The following is a 19,460-nucleotide window of genomic DNA, read 5'->3' as shown; positions in this document are numbered from 1 at the left end:
AAAATATCTTTATGGAACATGATCTTTACTTAATATCCTAATGATTTTGGGCAAAAAGTAATAATTCTTGACATTTTGCAGGGAAAAAAAAACATAGACCATTTTTATTTTTTAATCACATTTTTATATAGTTTTTATGACACTTTATATGCACATATTTTCAGGCAGTGCATGTATAGTACTTTCCCATAGATATATGCAACACACACATTTGACACAAACTGAACCACAATGTTCACAATAGGGTACTGACATCAGTACACGACCAGAGGAAGAGGAGTTCTTCTTCATCTCCATCATCATCAGTGTTTAGTGTCATTCAGTGTCTATAGATAACATTAATCTCCCCCAAACCCACTTCACTCACACGCTCCGAAAATATTAGTCCATTTGTCTCATTTTCACTCCCTTTGGCAGTTTTTTTTTTTAACAGTATTGGCCAGTTTATTGTATTTCATTTTATTGTTTCTCGTCTCTCCAGAAAGCACACTCCCAGGCGTTCAGAGAAAAAGCCAGAACAACCGTGAGCATAGAAAGGCGTTATTGCTCCCATCTGTGAATTAGAAACAAGGAATTTAAAATGTCAAATCCGTCCTTTTTGTTTTCAGAAACACCTAGAATGTTACGCAACTGATACATTGTAAACTCAACATAAGTGGTTGTCAGGGGCGTTGCTATGCGATTGCTCTGAGAGTTCTAAGTTTTTCAAATGTTGCTACATAGTTGCTAGAGTGTTTTGCATGGTTGCTAGGTGGTTACATACTGGCCTTACAGAGTCTCTGCGGAATTTTTTTTTTTGGCCAATCCTACATAGAGATGCTCAGCAAACATGAAATCTTTGGGATACTGTATATTTTCCCTATGATGTTAAAACCACAGCTACAAATCCTCTTAAAAAAATGTCATCGATCCTTTCCTCCAATCAAATGTCACAGAAGCAATCCAACCTTTCGATAAAGCCAGATATGACAAAAATCCAAAAGGGAAACATATACTGCTCATTCACACTAATCAAATACTAAAAAATAAAAAGGTTTAGGCAGTACAGTTATTGTCAAAAACACAGTGGTTTTTGTTTTCTAATTCACAGGAGTGGCTGCAATAAAATTCATATCGTGCGCAAGTCAGTCTGCACTGCATTACAATGATGTTGTAAATGCAAGTAACGTTTAAATAAATATATTGGGTTTGATGCAGCTTAAGCTGAATGAGCAACATCTGTGGAATTGTTTATCGTATAGTTTTTGCAAAAACAAGGAACAATGCATGTACAGTAACACAAGTCTGCACTGGGATAAACGCTAAAATATACACTTTTGTACATACAGTCACGAATTAAACATCACACATGTTAATAGTGTGGCTTTTCTGTTTTTCTGATCATGTAAAATCCAGTGACACTCCACAGACTTGGATTATACAGTAAGTGCATCACTAAAAATGCATTTTTAGGCTTGTTTTTACAAAATGAGGGATGACATTATTTGTGCTAAATGACAGCAGGCCACAGATGCCGCCCACAGGGCTTAAGTAGTCTAATTTAGTTTGTAATAAGACGACGTTCTCTCTGGTTACACTGGGATTGATATTAAACACTGGCTTTCAGATGTAGACAAACTCATTCATCTGCAATTCAGTCCACAATTTTGACTTTAGATATCTTAAATTCTTCTATCAGTCACACAGCAAGTGTGTAAAATAAATAAAGGTCTACATTTCTTCTCGGAGCATCCAAAAGAAGCGTAAATTTTCTTTCCTGAATGACGTGTGTTTAGTTGTTATTAGTAGCTGAATTGTGAGAATTAAGTTTGTGTATTTTATTGTTGTTGAAATGGGAATTTACAGTTTAATGTTTTTTAAAAGTCACTAAGGCTGCATTTATTTGATCAGAAATGCAGTAAAAACTGTAAATTTATGAAATAATATTATAATTCAAAATAACTGTTTTCTATTGTTATATACTGCAAAATGTAATTTATTTCTGTGATGCAAAGCTGAATTTTCAGCATCATTACTCCAGTCTTCGGTGTCACATGATCCTTCAGAAATCATGCTAATATGCTGATTTGCTGATTATTATCAATGTTGAAAATAGTTACAGCTTAATGTTTATGCTTTGTGGAAACTGATACATTTTATTTTTCAAGATTCTTTGAATCGAAAGTTTTAAAGAGCAGCGTTTGAATATTTAGAATATTTTGTAACATTATAAATGTCTTTACTGTCACTTTTGATCAATTTAATGCATCCTCGCTGAATAAAAGTATTTATTTTTTCTTTAAAAATAAAACCTTACTGACTCTTTTGAACGGTAATGTACATGAAAGCAGCCTTTCTTGTCAAGTTATTAATTATTAGTTAGAAAACAGTTTCTCCAATTGATCTGCTCTGAAACATGATAATTGACCGGTTTCATTGCATAAACGTGAGGAGCCTGCAGAGATCTCATGATGTTTTTGTGTGTTATTATCTCCAGTGATGGCGTGTTAGACGGTCCAGACCGCCTCCTTGATCCATTTTGCCTTTGACTACCTGTTGTCATGGTAACCGGCCGCATGCGTGCAGAAGCCACCCGTTATTCTTTGCATAGACAGACAGACTGTCCTCATACAGTAGAGCATAATTGCACATGATTGGATCAACCTGATGACTAGATATTCATAATATCATTTCAATAATAAATTCAGATTTAAATGCAATCCGCTCTGTATAAATGTAGCTTATATCCTGTTTTTCCTCAGCACCGTGTGGTCGGCAGCATCATTATTTCTCTCTCTTTCTCTCTCTTGTCGTGCATTTGCTCTAATGCCCGACTTTCTAGTTGCTAGGAGACGAACAAGTGCATGAAATTTCTCAATGTGGCGGTCGATGTTTTTCCTTATCCTTCATCTGTTGTTTTGTTTTCAGACGATTTGTTTCAAGTAAAACGTGTAGATGGTGTGTGTTCGCTTACAGTACCTTATCTTTTTAAGATGGGATTATTTCATACAGTACATCTGTTTTCAATCGCTTTTGAACTCCAAGCGGTGGATTTGATTTATGAGGGAAGACGTTAAAATGTGTTAGTACTAGTGTGACGTGAACACAGATTTTATACAAACGTCCTTTAAAGTCAACATGAAAACAACCATGTTGTGCACAATTTATTAGTGCTCATTATTTAAAAGTAAATTGTACTTGTACTTCTTGTACTTGTGGTGCCCAATTTGTCATATTATGAAAGTAAATGCATTTCATGTTGACTTTAGACACTCTCTTGGGTTGAATCACACTTTTTTAAAAGCAACCTCAGCGACTTCTCCTCTTTCTCGTAGTTCAGTCCCATCCGGACCTCCATCCTCTGGACAGACGTCCAGTCCTTTATCTTTAGACAGCACAAGAAGGAAAGATAATGTCCAAAGGTAGCGGAGAGAAACAAAGGCGTTGTGATGTCATAAACCACCATTGTTGGTTTCAAACCAGCTGCTGCTTTTCCCTCATCGCTAGAGAGTCTCTTCGAACCTGTGAATCTTTCTCATCCCCGTCTTGACACCAGCTTGGGCCCTCTGACCAAAATCCAGCTCTCAGCCAAGGTGACGGTTTGACAGCCTGCCATCAACAGCCTTCTGATTGGTTTACCCCGAAAACGTCAATCATCAGGTTACTTGTTAAGGGGCTTGTTGACCTTGGGTGTCCCTGTGCTGCCGCCGTTGGCGACGACGAGCGTCTGGACGGGCGTGGCATCATCGGCTGTGGTCTGGCCGGCTGTTACCGTGGTAACCGTGTCCTTTTTGGAACTGTCAGGTTCCCAGAGGAAGAACTCGTGCAGGAGCGTGTTGACCGTCTCGGGACACTCCATCATCACCATGTGACTGCCTTCCTCGATCACTTTCAAGAACGCAAACAAGAGGATCTGAAATGAAGACAGTTTACATTACAAATTAATTTTTAAATATACATTTTATAATGTTTTGTATAAATACGATTTTATTGTTATTATTTTAATATGTTTTATTTAGGGCTGGCAAACGATTATTTGTGATTACTCGCAAACAAAATAAAAGTTTGAGTTTGCCTAATATATATGTGTGTGTACTGTGTAATTGTTATTATGTATATATAAATACAAGCACATTTATGTATATATTAAAGAAATATTTACAGTATATGTATTTATTATTTTTCTAGAATTTATATTATATATAAATAAAAATATTTTGTACATAAATGACATTTCTCTTAAATATATACATTTTGTGTGTGTTTATATATACATAATAATTACACACAGTGTACACGCAGATGCTAGGCAAACTCATAGTTTTATTTTGTTATTTAAATGTAGCCTATAATCTAAAATGTATAATATATTAAATGTAAAAATATATTAAATATATTTATTTATATTCTGCATATAATTTAAATATTTTAAACTGATACATTTTACACATTATATTTTTAGAATGTATTTTCTATAAATACATGTATGTATATAATATATTTATTTTAAATACATTATAGTCTGATGAAGCTTTACTTAAAACGTCACAATATTTTAGTGTTCTTGTGAACTTAATTTTTTTTTTTTTTTTTTGGTTGTACATGCTTTTATGTTCCTTGGCTTTAAAATACATTAAATGTATATATTTTGTAAAGTAACATTAGTATGTATAATGTATAATGTAATAGAAATGCTTATGCAAATAATGTTTATAAATCACATTAACATGTTTAAATGTATATATGTATATGTGTATTTATCTAATTAATGTATAAATTACATATATATCGTTAAAATTAAGCGAAACAAATATTTGTGTATAAATATATTTATATATACTGTCATACAAAAGTTTGAAGTCAGTAAGACTTAATGTTTTTTAAAGAAGTCTTTGCTGCTCATCGAGGCTGTGTTTATTTGATCAAAATTCAGAAAAAAAAATGTAATATTGTGAAAAATTATTGCAATTTAAAATAGCGGTTTTCTAATTTAATATACTTTAAAATAGAATTTATTCCTGTGATGCAAAGCTGACTTTTTAGCATTATTATTTCAGGCATAAGTGTCACATGATCCTTCAGAAACCATTCTAATATGCTGATTTATTATCAGTTTTGAAAATGGTTCAAACTGGGGTCAGTACTTTTTTTTTTTTTTTTTTTTTTCTTTCTTTCTTTCTTTCTTTGAAAGAAATGAATACTTTTATTCAGCAAGGATGTGTTAAATTGATGAAAAAGTGATCATTAAAACTTATATTGTTAGAAAAGATTTTATTTTGAATAAATGCTGTTCTTTCCAACTTTTTATTCATCAAAGAATCCTGAAAAAACTATAAGAGGTTGCAAAAAAAATAAGCAGCACAACTGTGTCCAACACTGATAATAAATCAGTATATTTGAATGATTTCTGAAGGATCGTGTGACACTGAAGACTGGAGTAATGATGCTGAAAATTCAGCTTTGTATCACAGAAATAAATTATATTTTAAAGTATGTTAAAATAGAAAACAGGTATTTTAAATTGCAATAATATTTCATATTACATTTTCTGTATTTTTGGAACTTTGATGAGCATAAGAGACTTCTTTAAAAAAACATTAAAAATCCTACTGATCCCAAACTTTTGAATGGCAATATATATATATAAATTATATATATTTATATTTTATTTTAATTGAATTATATAATTATATAAAAATGCATAGCATTTTTTTTTTATTGTTTATCTTTAATGTAAAACTAATGTTAAGTCTAATTTCTGGATCATTCACATGACTTCAGACCATCAGTCTTGGAGTTATATCTTTGCATTTTCTGATTTATTGCTGTTTTGCAGAACATCTGAACTCTGTGTTTTATTAACAGTATTGTGAGCCTCCGATCTGCCTGCAGGGAGTCCTCACTGACTACAGCAGTACAATGAGACGCCAGTGTTTCATTCAGAGCACATCTGCATCAGGACACACGTAATGCTTCTCTACTCATGAGCGGCCCATTACAGCACAGAGATGCTCTTGTGTTGAAGAGGAGAGCCGTGAGTGAGCCAACATCACACTGTTATTTCACACACACTATAGAATCAAAGGTTGTGTCCCAATTCACATAGCATGCAAGACTATATGTGCAAATTTCACAAAAAAATATTGCACTTGTCACAAAATCAAAAGGAGGAAGTAATAAATCATATTTTGTAGGAAGATGAAAATGAAGCCTGTTATTTTAGAACTGAAGATGTTTGCATTGTGAAGTTATTTTCATAACCATTAATCATTGTCTCACCTTAAATTCACAACGGTCATGCACTTTAGTTTTTTGTAGTTTTAGTTTTGGAATTCTCATTATTCTCAATGGTGAATTTCGTTAGGTTATCATTAGTGAAGTACAGAATTTTCACTGTTGCAGTTAAAAAATTGCATTTGCAATACAACTTTATTTAAACCATATTTATTTCTATTTATGAAATCGTATTTTAGTCAGTATTTAAGTAAAGCGTTTCTTGTTTGCTTGCTTGGAAGACCTAAAATGTATTGCAAAAAAAGTCCTAAAATGTATTGAAAAAATGTTGTCACGTTTTTTGCAAAAAAAGTCCTTTTATTTTATTTTTTTATTTTTTATTATTATTATTGTTTTTTTTTTGCAGAAAGTCCTAAAATGGTTTGCTAAAATGTTGTTAATTTTTTTGCAAAATTTTACTTTTATTTTATTTTATTTTTTTATTTTGTTGCAGAAAGTCCTAAAATGTTTTGCAAAATAAGTTCTAACTTTTATAACACAAATGTCTCAAAATGTATCACACAAATGTCCTAAAATAAAAAAAGTCCTAAAACATGTTGCAAAAATTGTAAAATGCATCACAAAAAAACTGATGTCTTTTAAAGTCTTTTAATGTCTTAAAATGTATTACTAAAATGTATCACAAAAAACTACATTTTATAGCAAAAAGTCCTAAAACATAGTTAAATGTCTCAAAAATTATAGTCTGCAAAAATTAAATAAAATCAATAGCAAAAGAGGTCCTAAAATTTATAACAAAAATGTCCCAAAATGTATAACAAAATATCCTGAAATGTATCACAAAGAAGTCCTAAAATAAATTGCAAAACATTCCTACATTTTATAGCAAAAAGTTCATAAAACGCATCGTAAAAATGTCACAAAATGTATCACAAAAATGTCTTAATACATCACAAAATAGTCCAAAATTTTATAGCAAAAAAGTGTTGCAAAAGGTTATATACATTGCAAAAATGTCTCAAAATGTATCGCAAAAATGTCCCAAAATGTATTGCAAAAAAGTCCTAAATGTTATAGCAAAAAGTCCTAAAAAGTATTGCAAAAGTCCTAAAGCATATTGTTAAATGTCTCAAAATGTGTCACAAAAACGTCCTAAAATGCATCACAAAAAGTCTAAAATGTATCATAAATATGTCCTAAAACATATCACAAAAAGTTCCAAAATGTATTGCAAAAATGTGTTAAAACATCCTAAAATTTATTGCAAAAATGTCAAAAAATTAATAGCGAGAGATCCTAAAATTTATTGCAAGAAATCCCTATAATTTATTGCAAGACGTCTTAAAAAAATAAGAAAATGTAATATTTTTTCTGCAATTAAAAAAGAAAAAAATCGAATGATTTTTGGAGTGACATATGACCTGGACATGTTCTTGACAGGATTCAGGTTCTCTCTGGCAGAGTACATATTTTAGAGTAGTAAAAGTATGTGAATTGTGACACAGCCACAGAAAGCTCCATCCTTATATTGTCACACGCAATGAAAAAACATTTGATGTGCACAAACCTCTGCCATCCGCTGATCCTCATCGATCGGCACAAACTTGTCGTACATGCCGTGCACCAGCAGTATAGGTACAGTCAGCTCGGCGTGGTAAACTTCATCCCCCTCCGGCCAGTACTGACCGCTCATCATTGCTCGCAGAACGAATGGCGACACGTTAAAAGCGTTTCCCTCTTTCAGAAGCTGCTTCTCTTTAGCCCCCTGCCTGGCAAAACCAGCTCTGAGCAGAAAACAAGAAGAAGAGACCATATTTAACATGCTACATGTAAGCTAAAATGACTTGTTTTTGCAGAAGTTGTTATTTAGGGCTCTTACTTGAGGAAGCTCCAGGCCAGGCACGGAGACAGACAGTGCAGGACGCAGGAGGGCAGCTGGAAGATGGAGCACAGGCTGGGCTCCAGCGCCGTGGGGCCGCCTCCATTGATCATCACAACCTTATGCACCTGCTCCGGATATTCGTGTGCCAGGAATGTACAGAACGACACCCTGCACAGGAACAACACCGTACCAGTAAGAAACAGAAGAAACACAAGGCTTCTGTGAATTACAGAACTACAGTAGAAGTCAACCGTTTGACGTATTTGACTAAATCAGTGTTATTTTCGTACTATTTATATAATATTATAGTATTTATTACGATTTTTGAATAAGATTTAATTTTTTTTTCAGTTCGCAAGTTATTTTAGTAATTTTGTGTCACTTTTATTAGTTATTATTTAAATATTTCAGTCTAACTTTATTTTTATTTAATTAATTTGTATCTAGTAATTGTATTGCGTATTTTATTCCAGTTTCCAATGCTACATTTTTTTTTTTACATTTTTTTTAATTTAATTTTGCTTTATTTGTATTAATAAAAGCAGTTATTAATAAAGTCCTAAAACAAACAAAATCCTTAAATGTATTGCAAAAATGTTGTTAAATTTATTGCAAAAAAGTACTTTTTTTTTGTTGTGAAAAGCCCTACAAAGTTTTGCAAAATGTATCACAAATATATCCTAAACTGTATCACAGAAAATCGTAAAAGTTATAGCAAAAAAAGTCCTAAAATGCATCACAAAAAAGTCCTAACTATTTATTGCTAAAAATGTTAGATTTATTGCAAAAAAAAGTAAGGTTTTTTTTTTTTTTTGGCAAAAAGTCCTACAATGTATTGCAAAAAAAGTCCAAAATTTTTATAGCAAAAATGTCTAAAAGTATATCACAAAAATGTCCCAAAATGTATCACAAAAATCTCCTAAACTGTAACGCTAAAGTCCTAAAAATTATAGCAAAAAAAGTCCTAAAATGCATCACAAAAGTATTACATTTTATAGCAAAAATGTGTTAAATTTGTCATTTTTATTAACTTTATTTAAAATTTTCAATTGAACATTTTTTCATTCATTTGTATGTAGTAATTTTAGTACTTATTTTATTCCAGTTAGTTTCAAATAGAACATAAGTTATTCAGCTTTATTTCTATTAACAAAAGCAAGTATTAATAGTTTTAGTTTTGGTTAACTATAACAACACTAGCAGGCAAAATTTGTTTCTCAACATCTAAAAACTTTTAAAGTGTAAAGTTTCTGCTTGTGTTTTTATAGATTTGCTACTGTTCAGAAGTTTGCAGTAATTAAAATATTTTCATGTTTTTGAATGAAGTGTCACTAAGGCAGCATTTATTTAATAAAAAATACTAAATAAAGATCATGTGACACTGAAGACTGGAGTAATGATGCTGAAAATTCAGCTTTAATCAAAAGAATAAATTACATTTTAATATATATTCACATGGAACACAGCTATTTTAAATAGTAATAATATTTCACAATTTTACAGTTTTTACTATACTTTTTAGCAAAAAAATATATATATATATAAATTATTCCAAACTTTTGACTGGTTGACTGATTTTAATAGTTAAAACTATTTTTAATACCTTTCATTTGTCACATTTTGGTCACTGTATTTTACCATATTGAAATGAGTGTCTAATGCTTTTGACTGTATTATGCAATGAAAGAATGTACATTGAGTTGAAATGCAGTGTTTACCCATATGAGTGACCGATGAGGATGTTCCGTTTTCTCGCGTATCTCTTAAATATAGCACGCAGGTCCTCGGCGAGGGCGTAGAAGGTGTACGCGGCCGCTATCTGAGGGGCAGTGCTGGCGCCGTGTCCCGCCAAATCTGGTGCGATGACCTCATAACCCAACCGCGAAAAGAAATCCAGCTGACTCCCCCAGATATCCAGCGAACCGCCCACGCCGTGGATGAAGAACAGCGCCACGTCCAAATGCGTCCCTTTACAGCTGCTGATGCAGCGCTCCGTATCGATCAGCACGGTGCGCTTGGGTTTCCGTCGCCGGCGTCTGGGAGGAGGAGCCGGTTTCTGCTGGTCTGAGGTGGGAAGAGGCGGAGCGGGTTTGGGATCGGGGGACGAGGGCGCGGTGGTGTAATCGGACAACTCCACCTCCACTGTACTGCACTGTTCCACGTCTCCGTTCTGGCACTGTAGGATTTCGGAGTGAAGAACGTCACCCAGGTTCTCGATCACCAGCTGGCCGTTGCGGTACACCGTGATCTTGCGCTTACAGTGGACGCTGCTGCCCGCTTCTGGTTGAGATTCTGTCGTAGCAGGTCGTTCGGGGAGAATGTGGCGCACACGCAGGACACGACCCGGCTTCACCTCCACAAACTCGAAGCCGTCAGCCGGCTTGCCGTCGGATGATTCAACTGGCAACACGACGCTGGTCGTCTTTCCCATCAGGCAGCAGAAGATGCTCTCGGTGATGCTGGTCAACATGGTGCTGGTTTACCTGAAGACAAACAATTATACACAGTCTGCTTAGGCTGAACGTTAAATCTTTTAAATTATAACCATTTCCTCTGAGTTTCATAAAATCAAAATTAAGCCTGTTTACATTTGTTTGAAATTTAAATTCCTGGTGCCAGATTAAAAAAACTCTTAAGGTTTCTTTGCGTTCCTATTTTCTTTGTTTTTTCTTCTAACAAAGTTACTTTTTGTAAATACACTGTAAAAATTAAGTGTTTTTGTATTGTTTTCCAGCACAAATAACTGAGCATTCTTAAATCAAGATATATTTACTCAAAATGCAAAATAACATTTCGTTTTCTCAATTAAGCTTTCAAAATTAAGTGAATTTTTGTTTAAAACAAGAAAAATATCTGCCAATAGGGTAAGAAAAATAATCTTGTTTCTCTTTGAATTAATTTTTTTCTTGTTTTATGCATGAACTTATTTAACTTGATACATTTCTACTATTAAACAGGACAAAAACACTAAGAATTTTTCCCCCAATTAATACAAAATACCAAAATTGTAATAATACCTGTTGTTGTAGTTCTTAATATTTAAAACAAAACAGTACAAATAATTTGGGATTTATCCTAACCTTTAGAGGTTATTTGTAATGATGTATATGCATTTTTTGTTTAAATTTCTATTATTATTTTTTGGTACAATTTAGATTTTTTTCAAAAAAAAAAAAAAAAGAAGAATTTAGAATTATAAAATATATGTAGCTGTTTTCTTAAGTAATTAAACAAGAGGAAAGCAATTTTATTAATGATAGAATTAGAATAATAGAATAATTTTGTTCCTTTAAATGTTCGTGAATCTGGCTCCTGGTCTTTTTTTGACTAATTTATCAGTTATCATTATGTTTTCTTAGTCCATTAAATAAAATGTAATAAGTTTTAGTTGACATCACATGTCCTTGTATATTTTTCAACAAATTTGTTCATAGAAGTCAATGCATCGACACTACCAGTCAAAAGATTTTTAATTTTTTTTTTTAAAAAGTCTCTTCTGATCACCAAGCCTGCATTTATTTGATCCAAAGTACAGCAAAAACAGTAAAATTATAAAATATTTTTACTATTCAAAATAACTGTTTTCTAAATTTGAACATATTTTAAAATGTAATTTATTCCTGTGGTCAAAGCTGAATTTTCAGCATCATTTCTCCAGTCTTCAGTGTCACATGATCCTTCAGAAATCATTCTAATATGCTGATCTGCTGCTCAACAAACATTTTTTTTTATTATTATCAATATTTAAAACAGTTGAGTGCATTTTCTTCAGGGTTCTTTGATGAATAAAAAGATCCAAAGGTCAGCATTTATTTGAAATAAAATAAGTTATAGAAATTAACACTTTTCTTTTAAATTAACACTTTTTTTCTGTCTTTAAGGTTGTTTTAAACTGATCAAAAGTGATGATACAGACATTTATAATGTTACAAAATATTTCTATTTCTGATAAATGCTGCTCTTCTAAACTTTCTGTTCATTAAAGAAACTTGATAAAATGCTACTCAGCAGTTTTAAACTAAATGTTTTTGAGCAGCAAATCAGAATATATGAATGATTTCTAAAGGATCATGTGACTGTAGTAATGATGCTAAAAATTCAGCTTTGATCACAGGAATAAATTACATTTTAAAATATATTCAAATAGAAAACAGTTACTTTAAATAATAAAAATATTTCAAAATTTTACAGTTTTTCTGTGTTTTCAAATAAATGCAGGCTTGATGAGCAGACTTCTTTAAAAAACATTAAAAATCTTCCTGTTCAAAAACTTTTGACTGGTAGTGTATTTTATATATATATATATATATATATATATATATATATATATATATATATATATATATATATATATATAATTTGTTATTACATTCAGAAGTAAAATGGTCACCATTTTGTCTTCAAAATAGGTACCGTTCAACAATCACAGGTCAGCCTATTACCACAGATGCTCTCTGTTAAAAGTTTCTGCACCTAGTCCAGGATCAAGAGGAAACCAGTCCATGCTGTTTTGCTGCCGAGTAACTTTCACCCAGTTGGGCGAGTGTAAATCTTGCTAACATAATTTTAGCGTCTGTTGCACTAATGCAGAGTAATTTCGTTATGGCAGATATTGCCAAACCCCCTCCGGTCTTTGTGTGGAGCTGCACAAAAGAAGCGCTGCATTGCCGTTCCTGCGAGCGACAGTATGACAGCTGCTGTCAGCAGGGCTTTTACAAAGACAGCATGAAAAATGCAAACTACACTGCAGAGAGAAATCCAGAGAGCCTGTGTGAACAAAGACACTTTTGATATGGAATCCCATAGGAAAGAAAATTACAAAAATAATGCCTTCTGTTTCTAGATGCTGATGAGAGAGAAAATGAAGAAGTCTCCTGCTTCGCACATGTAGAAAAACATCTTGCACGACTCCTTCCCAGGATGTAGATGAGTTTGTTTCTTCATCAGATTTGGAGAAATGTAGCATTGCATGACTTGCTCATGAATAGGTGTGAATGGGTGCCGTCAGAATGAGAGTTCAAACAGCTGATAAAAACATCACAACAATCCACAAGTAATCCACACCACTCCAGTCCGTCAGTTAACATCTTGAGAAGACAAAAGCTGCCTGTTTGTAAGAAACAAATCCATCATTAAGATGTTTTTTAATTTCAAAGTGTTGCTTCTGGCTAAAATACGAGTCTGTAAACCATAATAATGCTTCCTCCAGTGAAAAAGTCCATCTCCTGTTGTCTCTCACATCAAAATCCACCCATGTATTTGTTTAGAGCCATTGTGGCTTGTAAACCTTGTTTGATCTGTGCATATTTCTCTCCTGATTCAGACCAGACAACTTTTCACTGGAGAAAACAATTTATGCAAAGAGGAAATAAGCTCGAAACAGTGGTTTAAAATTAAAAACATCTTATTAATAGATGTTTCTTACAAACATGCAGTTTGTGGGTTACTTACATTACTTGTGTATTATACTGATGTTTTTAATCAACTGTTTCGACACTCTGACGGCACCCATTCACTGCAAAGGATCTATTGGTGAGCAAGTGATGCTACATTTCTCCAAATCTGATGAAGAAACAAACTCATCTACATTTTGAATGGCCTGAGGGTGAGTACATATTCAGCAGATTTTCATTTTTGGGTCTACTGTTCCTTTAAGAGAGCAAATCTAATCAAATAAATACCTCCATGAGTGCAAAATTCTATGAAAATAAGTATTTAGGACAAATCTTAAAATGCACACACACTCACCCATGCAAACGACCGCAGTAAAAGCAAGCTACAGTAGGAACAGAGCGTGCTGCGTGTTGCCTGGATCTTGCCAATGGCATCCTAGTAGACAAGATGATTCACATTGTGACCTAGACAAGCATCTAAAAATAGCCCGGGCTCTTCCAGCGTGCTTCCCTTGGGTACTAATGGAGAAAACCACCCCTATAGAACGTGACAACAGTCATACCTGCATTTAAATGAATATAAATGCTTCTGTATAACTGTGATTGTTTCTTGGGACTATATGATATGGTTCAGAATTAGGTTAGTGCTAGTGGATATGTACAGAGGTCGATTTCTGTGCCAGCTTGATTAAATATAGTCACACCGAGGGCAATGAGACATCAAAACAGACAGCAGCTCAGGATGTGTTGGATGCATCCTGGATAAATGACGTACAAAGACCCTGAGCTGAATTATTAGTATGAACACGATTTCCATGCACCATGACTCATGAATTGATAATCAGGCAGGAAGCAAACAGTCGCTGATCACAAATGAAAATGCTTGTGATACGTTGCTGTATTTTGTATCGAGTACAGTTATCAGCTGCAGCACTGCAAAGATAATCAAAGTTGAGATTATTTTTTGGTGCAAAAGAAATTGAAACTAAAAGGAAAAAGAAAAAAGAAAAGTAACACATTGAATAAACATGAAATAGTATTTTCTCATAAAAAGTACTCCAATAATCTTTGTTTTATTTAAACTAAATATTGCAATATACAGTAATTTAATATGTAAATGTAAACAGTATGCCAGTGTAAATATAGTATGTAAACATGGAAATGCACAAAGATTATGCAAAAGAAATTTTGATTCATATTGCAATTTAATACTGCATGCAAATGTAAACAATATGTAAATGCAAGCATGTAATGTTTAAACATGGAAATGCATTGAAATATGATTTTTTTTTTTTTTTTGGTGTAAAAAGACATTTTCATTCATTGCAGTATGTAAACATTTTTTATTCATATTGCAATATAATCAAATACTGTATGCAAATGTAAACAATATGTAAATGTAAACATTTAAACATGGCAATGCATAGAAATATGATTTTTTTGGTGTAAAAGACATTTTCATGCATATTGCAATATGTAAACAATTTTGATTCATATTGCAATATAATTAAATACTGTATGCAAATGTAAACAATATGTAAATGTAAAAATGTAATATTTAAATATGGAAATGCATAGAAATATGATTTTTTTATGGTGTAAAAGACATTTTCATTCACTGCAGTATGTAAACTATTTTAATTCATATTGCAATATAATTAAATACTGTATGCAAATGTAAACAATATGTAAATGTAATATTTAAACATGGAATGCGTAGAAATATTAAATATTTTTGGTGTAAAAGACATTTTTATTCATATTGCATTGTAATTAAATACTGTTTGCAAATGTAAACAATATGTAAATGTAAAAATGTACTATTTAAACATGTAAATGCATAGAAATATGAATTATTTTTGGTGTAAAAGATATTTTCATTCATATTGCAGTATACAAGTGTAAACAATACAGTATGTAAATGTAATAAGATGCAATATTTAAACAAGTAAATGCACAGAAAAATAGAAACTGTAGCTGTCATTTTGCAATGTAATTGAATTTAAATGCAAATGTAAACAGTAACGTGTGAACATTGTAAGCCAATATGTAAGACTACATTTGGAGAACTCGGTTTTCAGTTGCACTGTAAAAACATTTTAAATAAAGATTATTGGAGTGTATTTTACCAGAAAATACTTTTTTACGTTTTTCTACTTAAAGGTATTACATATAATTCAATGTTTTTCTTGATGTTTCTAGCAGTTTCTGAGAGAAAACCGTTTCGGCACCAATTTTTTTTCCAGTGTATTTGTCTCTCAGTAGTTGGTTGTTATCTGAAATGAAAACCCTGCTTGCTAATATATTCACAGTCACTAGCTCTTCTGAAATGTTTTCCTTGTCTTTCACAGCCCTATCAGTCGTCAGACAGCAGTTTTGACGGTGGAAGTGACACGGTTATGACAGACGCAGCAGCTCGGCGCTTCCTGTACTGCAGCCAGATACGGCAGCAAACACAACCAGGATTAGTCATCATTAACTCCATCGCTTCTGTCCTTACCGACCCTTCACATGCTCTATTTTTCAGATGCATCTTGAGGGGCGATACATTATTCAGATTGAATGCGAGAAGGTTTTTAGCAGAGATGTATTATTAATCAAATCAAGAACTGGTTCAAGCACATTTAACAATAAATGAACTGCTATTACTAGTCACTGAGATCAGGGATCTTAAAATGTATTTGGACGTGCAACACTTAAAAATATCTAAACATTGCTGTGTATATAACAAAATATCAAACCAAGTATTATTTATTTGAACTTGGTGAGAGCTAACTTCATATGTCCACTAAAAATCAATGTTTAAACTTCAAAAATGATGTAGAAAAGTTAGTGTAGAGAATCATAGACACTTGCTGATATTTCATATATAATGCAATGACATTCTGGCATTTTTATGTGTCCAAAGGTTGTTTGGGGTCATTGTATATTAAGTTTTGTCATTTTAAGACTTTCCTGCAAATGCAAAGACCTTCCGGGATCCTCTAGAAATTGCTGTTTTTGCAAGAGCGATACTCTTGCCCCGGGATCTGCAGCGGCAAAAGTGTCGACTTCAGCACCTACACAAAAATCAATGCCGCAGGCTGATTCTGCCATAGTAAATCTCTAGGTATTATGCAATGAAGTTAGAGCTCAATTTTTAAAGGAGAGCATCTGAGGACTTCTGTCAGTCAAACACAGGGACACGATTCGTTTTTCAGTCGCAGATTTTAAATGAGTGTTTTTACTTAATATTTGATTCACAACTGACTAAAAGTTGATTCCAGTCATCTCAAAATGGCAAAATATCAGCTAATCATTTGGCATACAATATGCTGCAAATGTTGTTTCATCTTGATTTCTCAGTTTTCAGTTGTACAAAAGCTTTGTGTGAGGAACAGACAGAAGAACAACACCACAAAAGACGACGAGGAGGAGCATTTTGAAGTACAAGCATTTTGAAGGTGAGCCGAGGACAGATTTTCCATATTTGGGTGAACTACTCCTTTAAGCTAGAAAGCAGATAGAAAAAAAACTGATAGCAAGTTCAAAATCCAATGCATCAGTGAGTGATTTGCAGATGGGGAGGGAAACATCGATGTTGCCAATTAGCTAATGATTTTCCTGCATCAGGTGCTGTTTACCAAATCTCCACAGGAACACTAATTAGATGCGTATTCAAAGAACGAAGGAAGAAGAGAGGAAATGTCCTTTCCATTTCATTGTGCGACACTACACTCAGGAATAATAAAAGCATTGAAATAATTGTTTACCCTAAAATTAAAATGTGCTCATCCTCAGGTCATCCAAGATGTAGATGAGTTTGTTTCTTCATCAGATTTGGAGAGATGTGGCATTGCATTACTTGCTCACCCATGGATGTGAATGGGTGCCGTCAGAATGAGAGTCCAAACAGCTGATAAAAACATCACAATAATCCACAAGTAATCCACACCACTCCAGCCTATCAGTTAATGTCTTGAGAAGACAAAAGCTGCGTGTCTGTAAGAAACAAATCCATCATTAAGTTGTTTTTCTTCAGCTTCAAACTGAAAATCTTCATCTGGCCATTGTCCATAATATTGCTTCCTCCAGTGAAAAAGTTAATCTTCTGTTGTCCTCTCACATCAAAAATCCACCAACATACTTGTTTAGAGATGTTTTGGACTGTTTTCAATTGTAAACGGTTTATCTGTGCATATTTTTCTCCTGATTTAGACAAAACTTCTTTTTTATTATTTACTGATGGATTTGTTTCTTGCCTCACAAGATGTTAATTGATGGACTGAAGTGGTGTGGGTTACATCAGCTGTTTGGACTCTCATTCTGACGGCACCCATTCACTGCAGAGGATCCGTTGGGGAGCAAGTAATAGAATGACACATTTCTCCAAATCTGATGAAAAAACAAACTCATCTTCATCTTCAATGGCCTGAGAGAGTAAATTTTCAGCAGATCTACATTTTTGGGAGAACTATTCCTTTAAAGCAAAACCCCACTCAAACCTACAAGTAGTTAAACCTTTAATCTATAAATCAAACCTATAAATTAAAATGCAAACCATATAAAACCCTAATTCTGTTTTATTGACCAGGAACCTTTGTTTTTCATAGTGTATTAAAGTCAGACATGCTTTGACGTACACTATGAATACACTGCATATTACTCTGAATAACAACCTATTGATTGATTTTTATTCTTAGTCTTGCTAATGCATGATAATTGCAAAGTATGTCATATCAAGAAACAATTCTATTCGCACATGAAATCCAACGCAAACTCTTGCATGCATTGCCCCACATTTGCCGAGCGGGAGTGTGTTTTGGTGTGTCATCGTTCAGTCTGCAATGCAGAATTAGAGTGTGTAGGAAGACTGCTGTACAGTACATTGCTTAGTAACCTACATTAGGAACAATATGTACAGTCCCAACCAACCCCACATGGATTACACTGTGCTGTCATTGAAGCATGCTTAGAATGCAAGTCATTTAAGTACAGATGGAAGGTGTTTTACTACATGATGCACTGCAGTGCATCACTGCAACAGTGGTGCCTTATTAAGCCTTGCATTGTTACAATCCCTGTTAATATTGTCATTTTGCATCCCGTAGAGCAGGTTGCCACGGCTTCATCATGCGAAACACTGTAACACTTCTGAACACATCAATGGCATTGATTGATTGGTTGCTGCGCAACGCATGTAGCAGAGATGCAGTTTTGCAAAAACACACTGCATACTACATAGTGCATCACACTTAATGCAACCTTGCATTATGCATATAGTATGATTTTGAAATATAATTCTTACCTGGCTCGATGCCTGCGAGACGAATCTGATTTGCAAACGCGTTAAATGATGCACCAATATTTGATCGAGCGTTTATATTTGATCGAGCACTTATAATACCACTAATCTGTCAATACAACCCGTTAATGTCACTTAATCGGATTCTGCAGAGCAGATGAGAGTTGTTTAGCATCCTCATTCTAATCTAGATTTACGCCATTTGAAATCAAATTAAAGCACGCGCATTCAGGTGCAGAGAGATCAAATGATGCATCTTAATAAAAGCGATCCGATGGCATCCAGAGTTGAGTCGCGGTGAAAGGCAGAGGAGGGCTGCGCCTCTCAGCATCCTCACGGCTGGGTAATTATCCAGCCCAGTGCCCTTGTTTTCTCCTGTAGTCGGAAACCATGTCTTGGTTCGTGTTCTGTTTGACTGACAGGAGATGCAACGAACTGCAAGGCTTTCTTCAGTCAGTTCTGACCAATGCAGACTCTGCTAGTGCTGTTGCCAAGACCAGAAGAGAGAGAAAGCAAACGGGCACCCGTTTGTGCCTCAGGCATCACGTATAAACAAGTGCCATATAGAAATTACATGAAAGGAATATGTCAATAGTTTTCAAGTCTATTCCAAATATATATATTTCATTTATTAGTAAATGAAACTTTAAGCAAGCATTTATTACTCTGTTTATGCATAATGTATTTT

General features: G+C 33.6%; 1 protein-coding gene across 1 annotated transcript; it reads right to left on the bottom strand.

Annotated features, from left to right (window-relative positions):
* Positions 1–318: 318 nt before the first annotated feature.
* Positions 319–19,195, bottom strand: abhd8a (abhydrolase domain containing 8a). The gene is made up of 5 exons (XM_051092447.1): positions 18,776–19,195; positions 9,814–10,578; positions 8,093–8,263; positions 7,781–7,997; positions 319–3,892 (listed from the first exon to the last, which is right to left on the bottom strand). Exons 2-5 carry the CDS (start codon positions 10,563–10,565, stop codon positions 3,641–3,643), a joined length of 1,392 nt encoding a protein of 463 aa, XP_050948404.1. The 5' UTR covers positions 10,566–10,578; positions 18,776–19,195; the 3' UTR covers positions 319–3,640.
* Positions 19,196–19,460: the final 265 nt, after the last annotated feature.

Source organism: Labeo rohita, chromosome 2, assembly GCF_022985175.1.
Source record: "Labeo rohita strain BAU-BD-2019 chromosome 2, IGBB_LRoh.1.0, whole genome shotgun sequence".
Lineage (NCBI taxonomy): Eukaryota > Metazoa > Chordata > Actinopteri > Cypriniformes > Cyprinidae > Labeo > Labeo rohita.
This window is presented reverse-complemented; position numbering and strand designations above follow the sequence as displayed.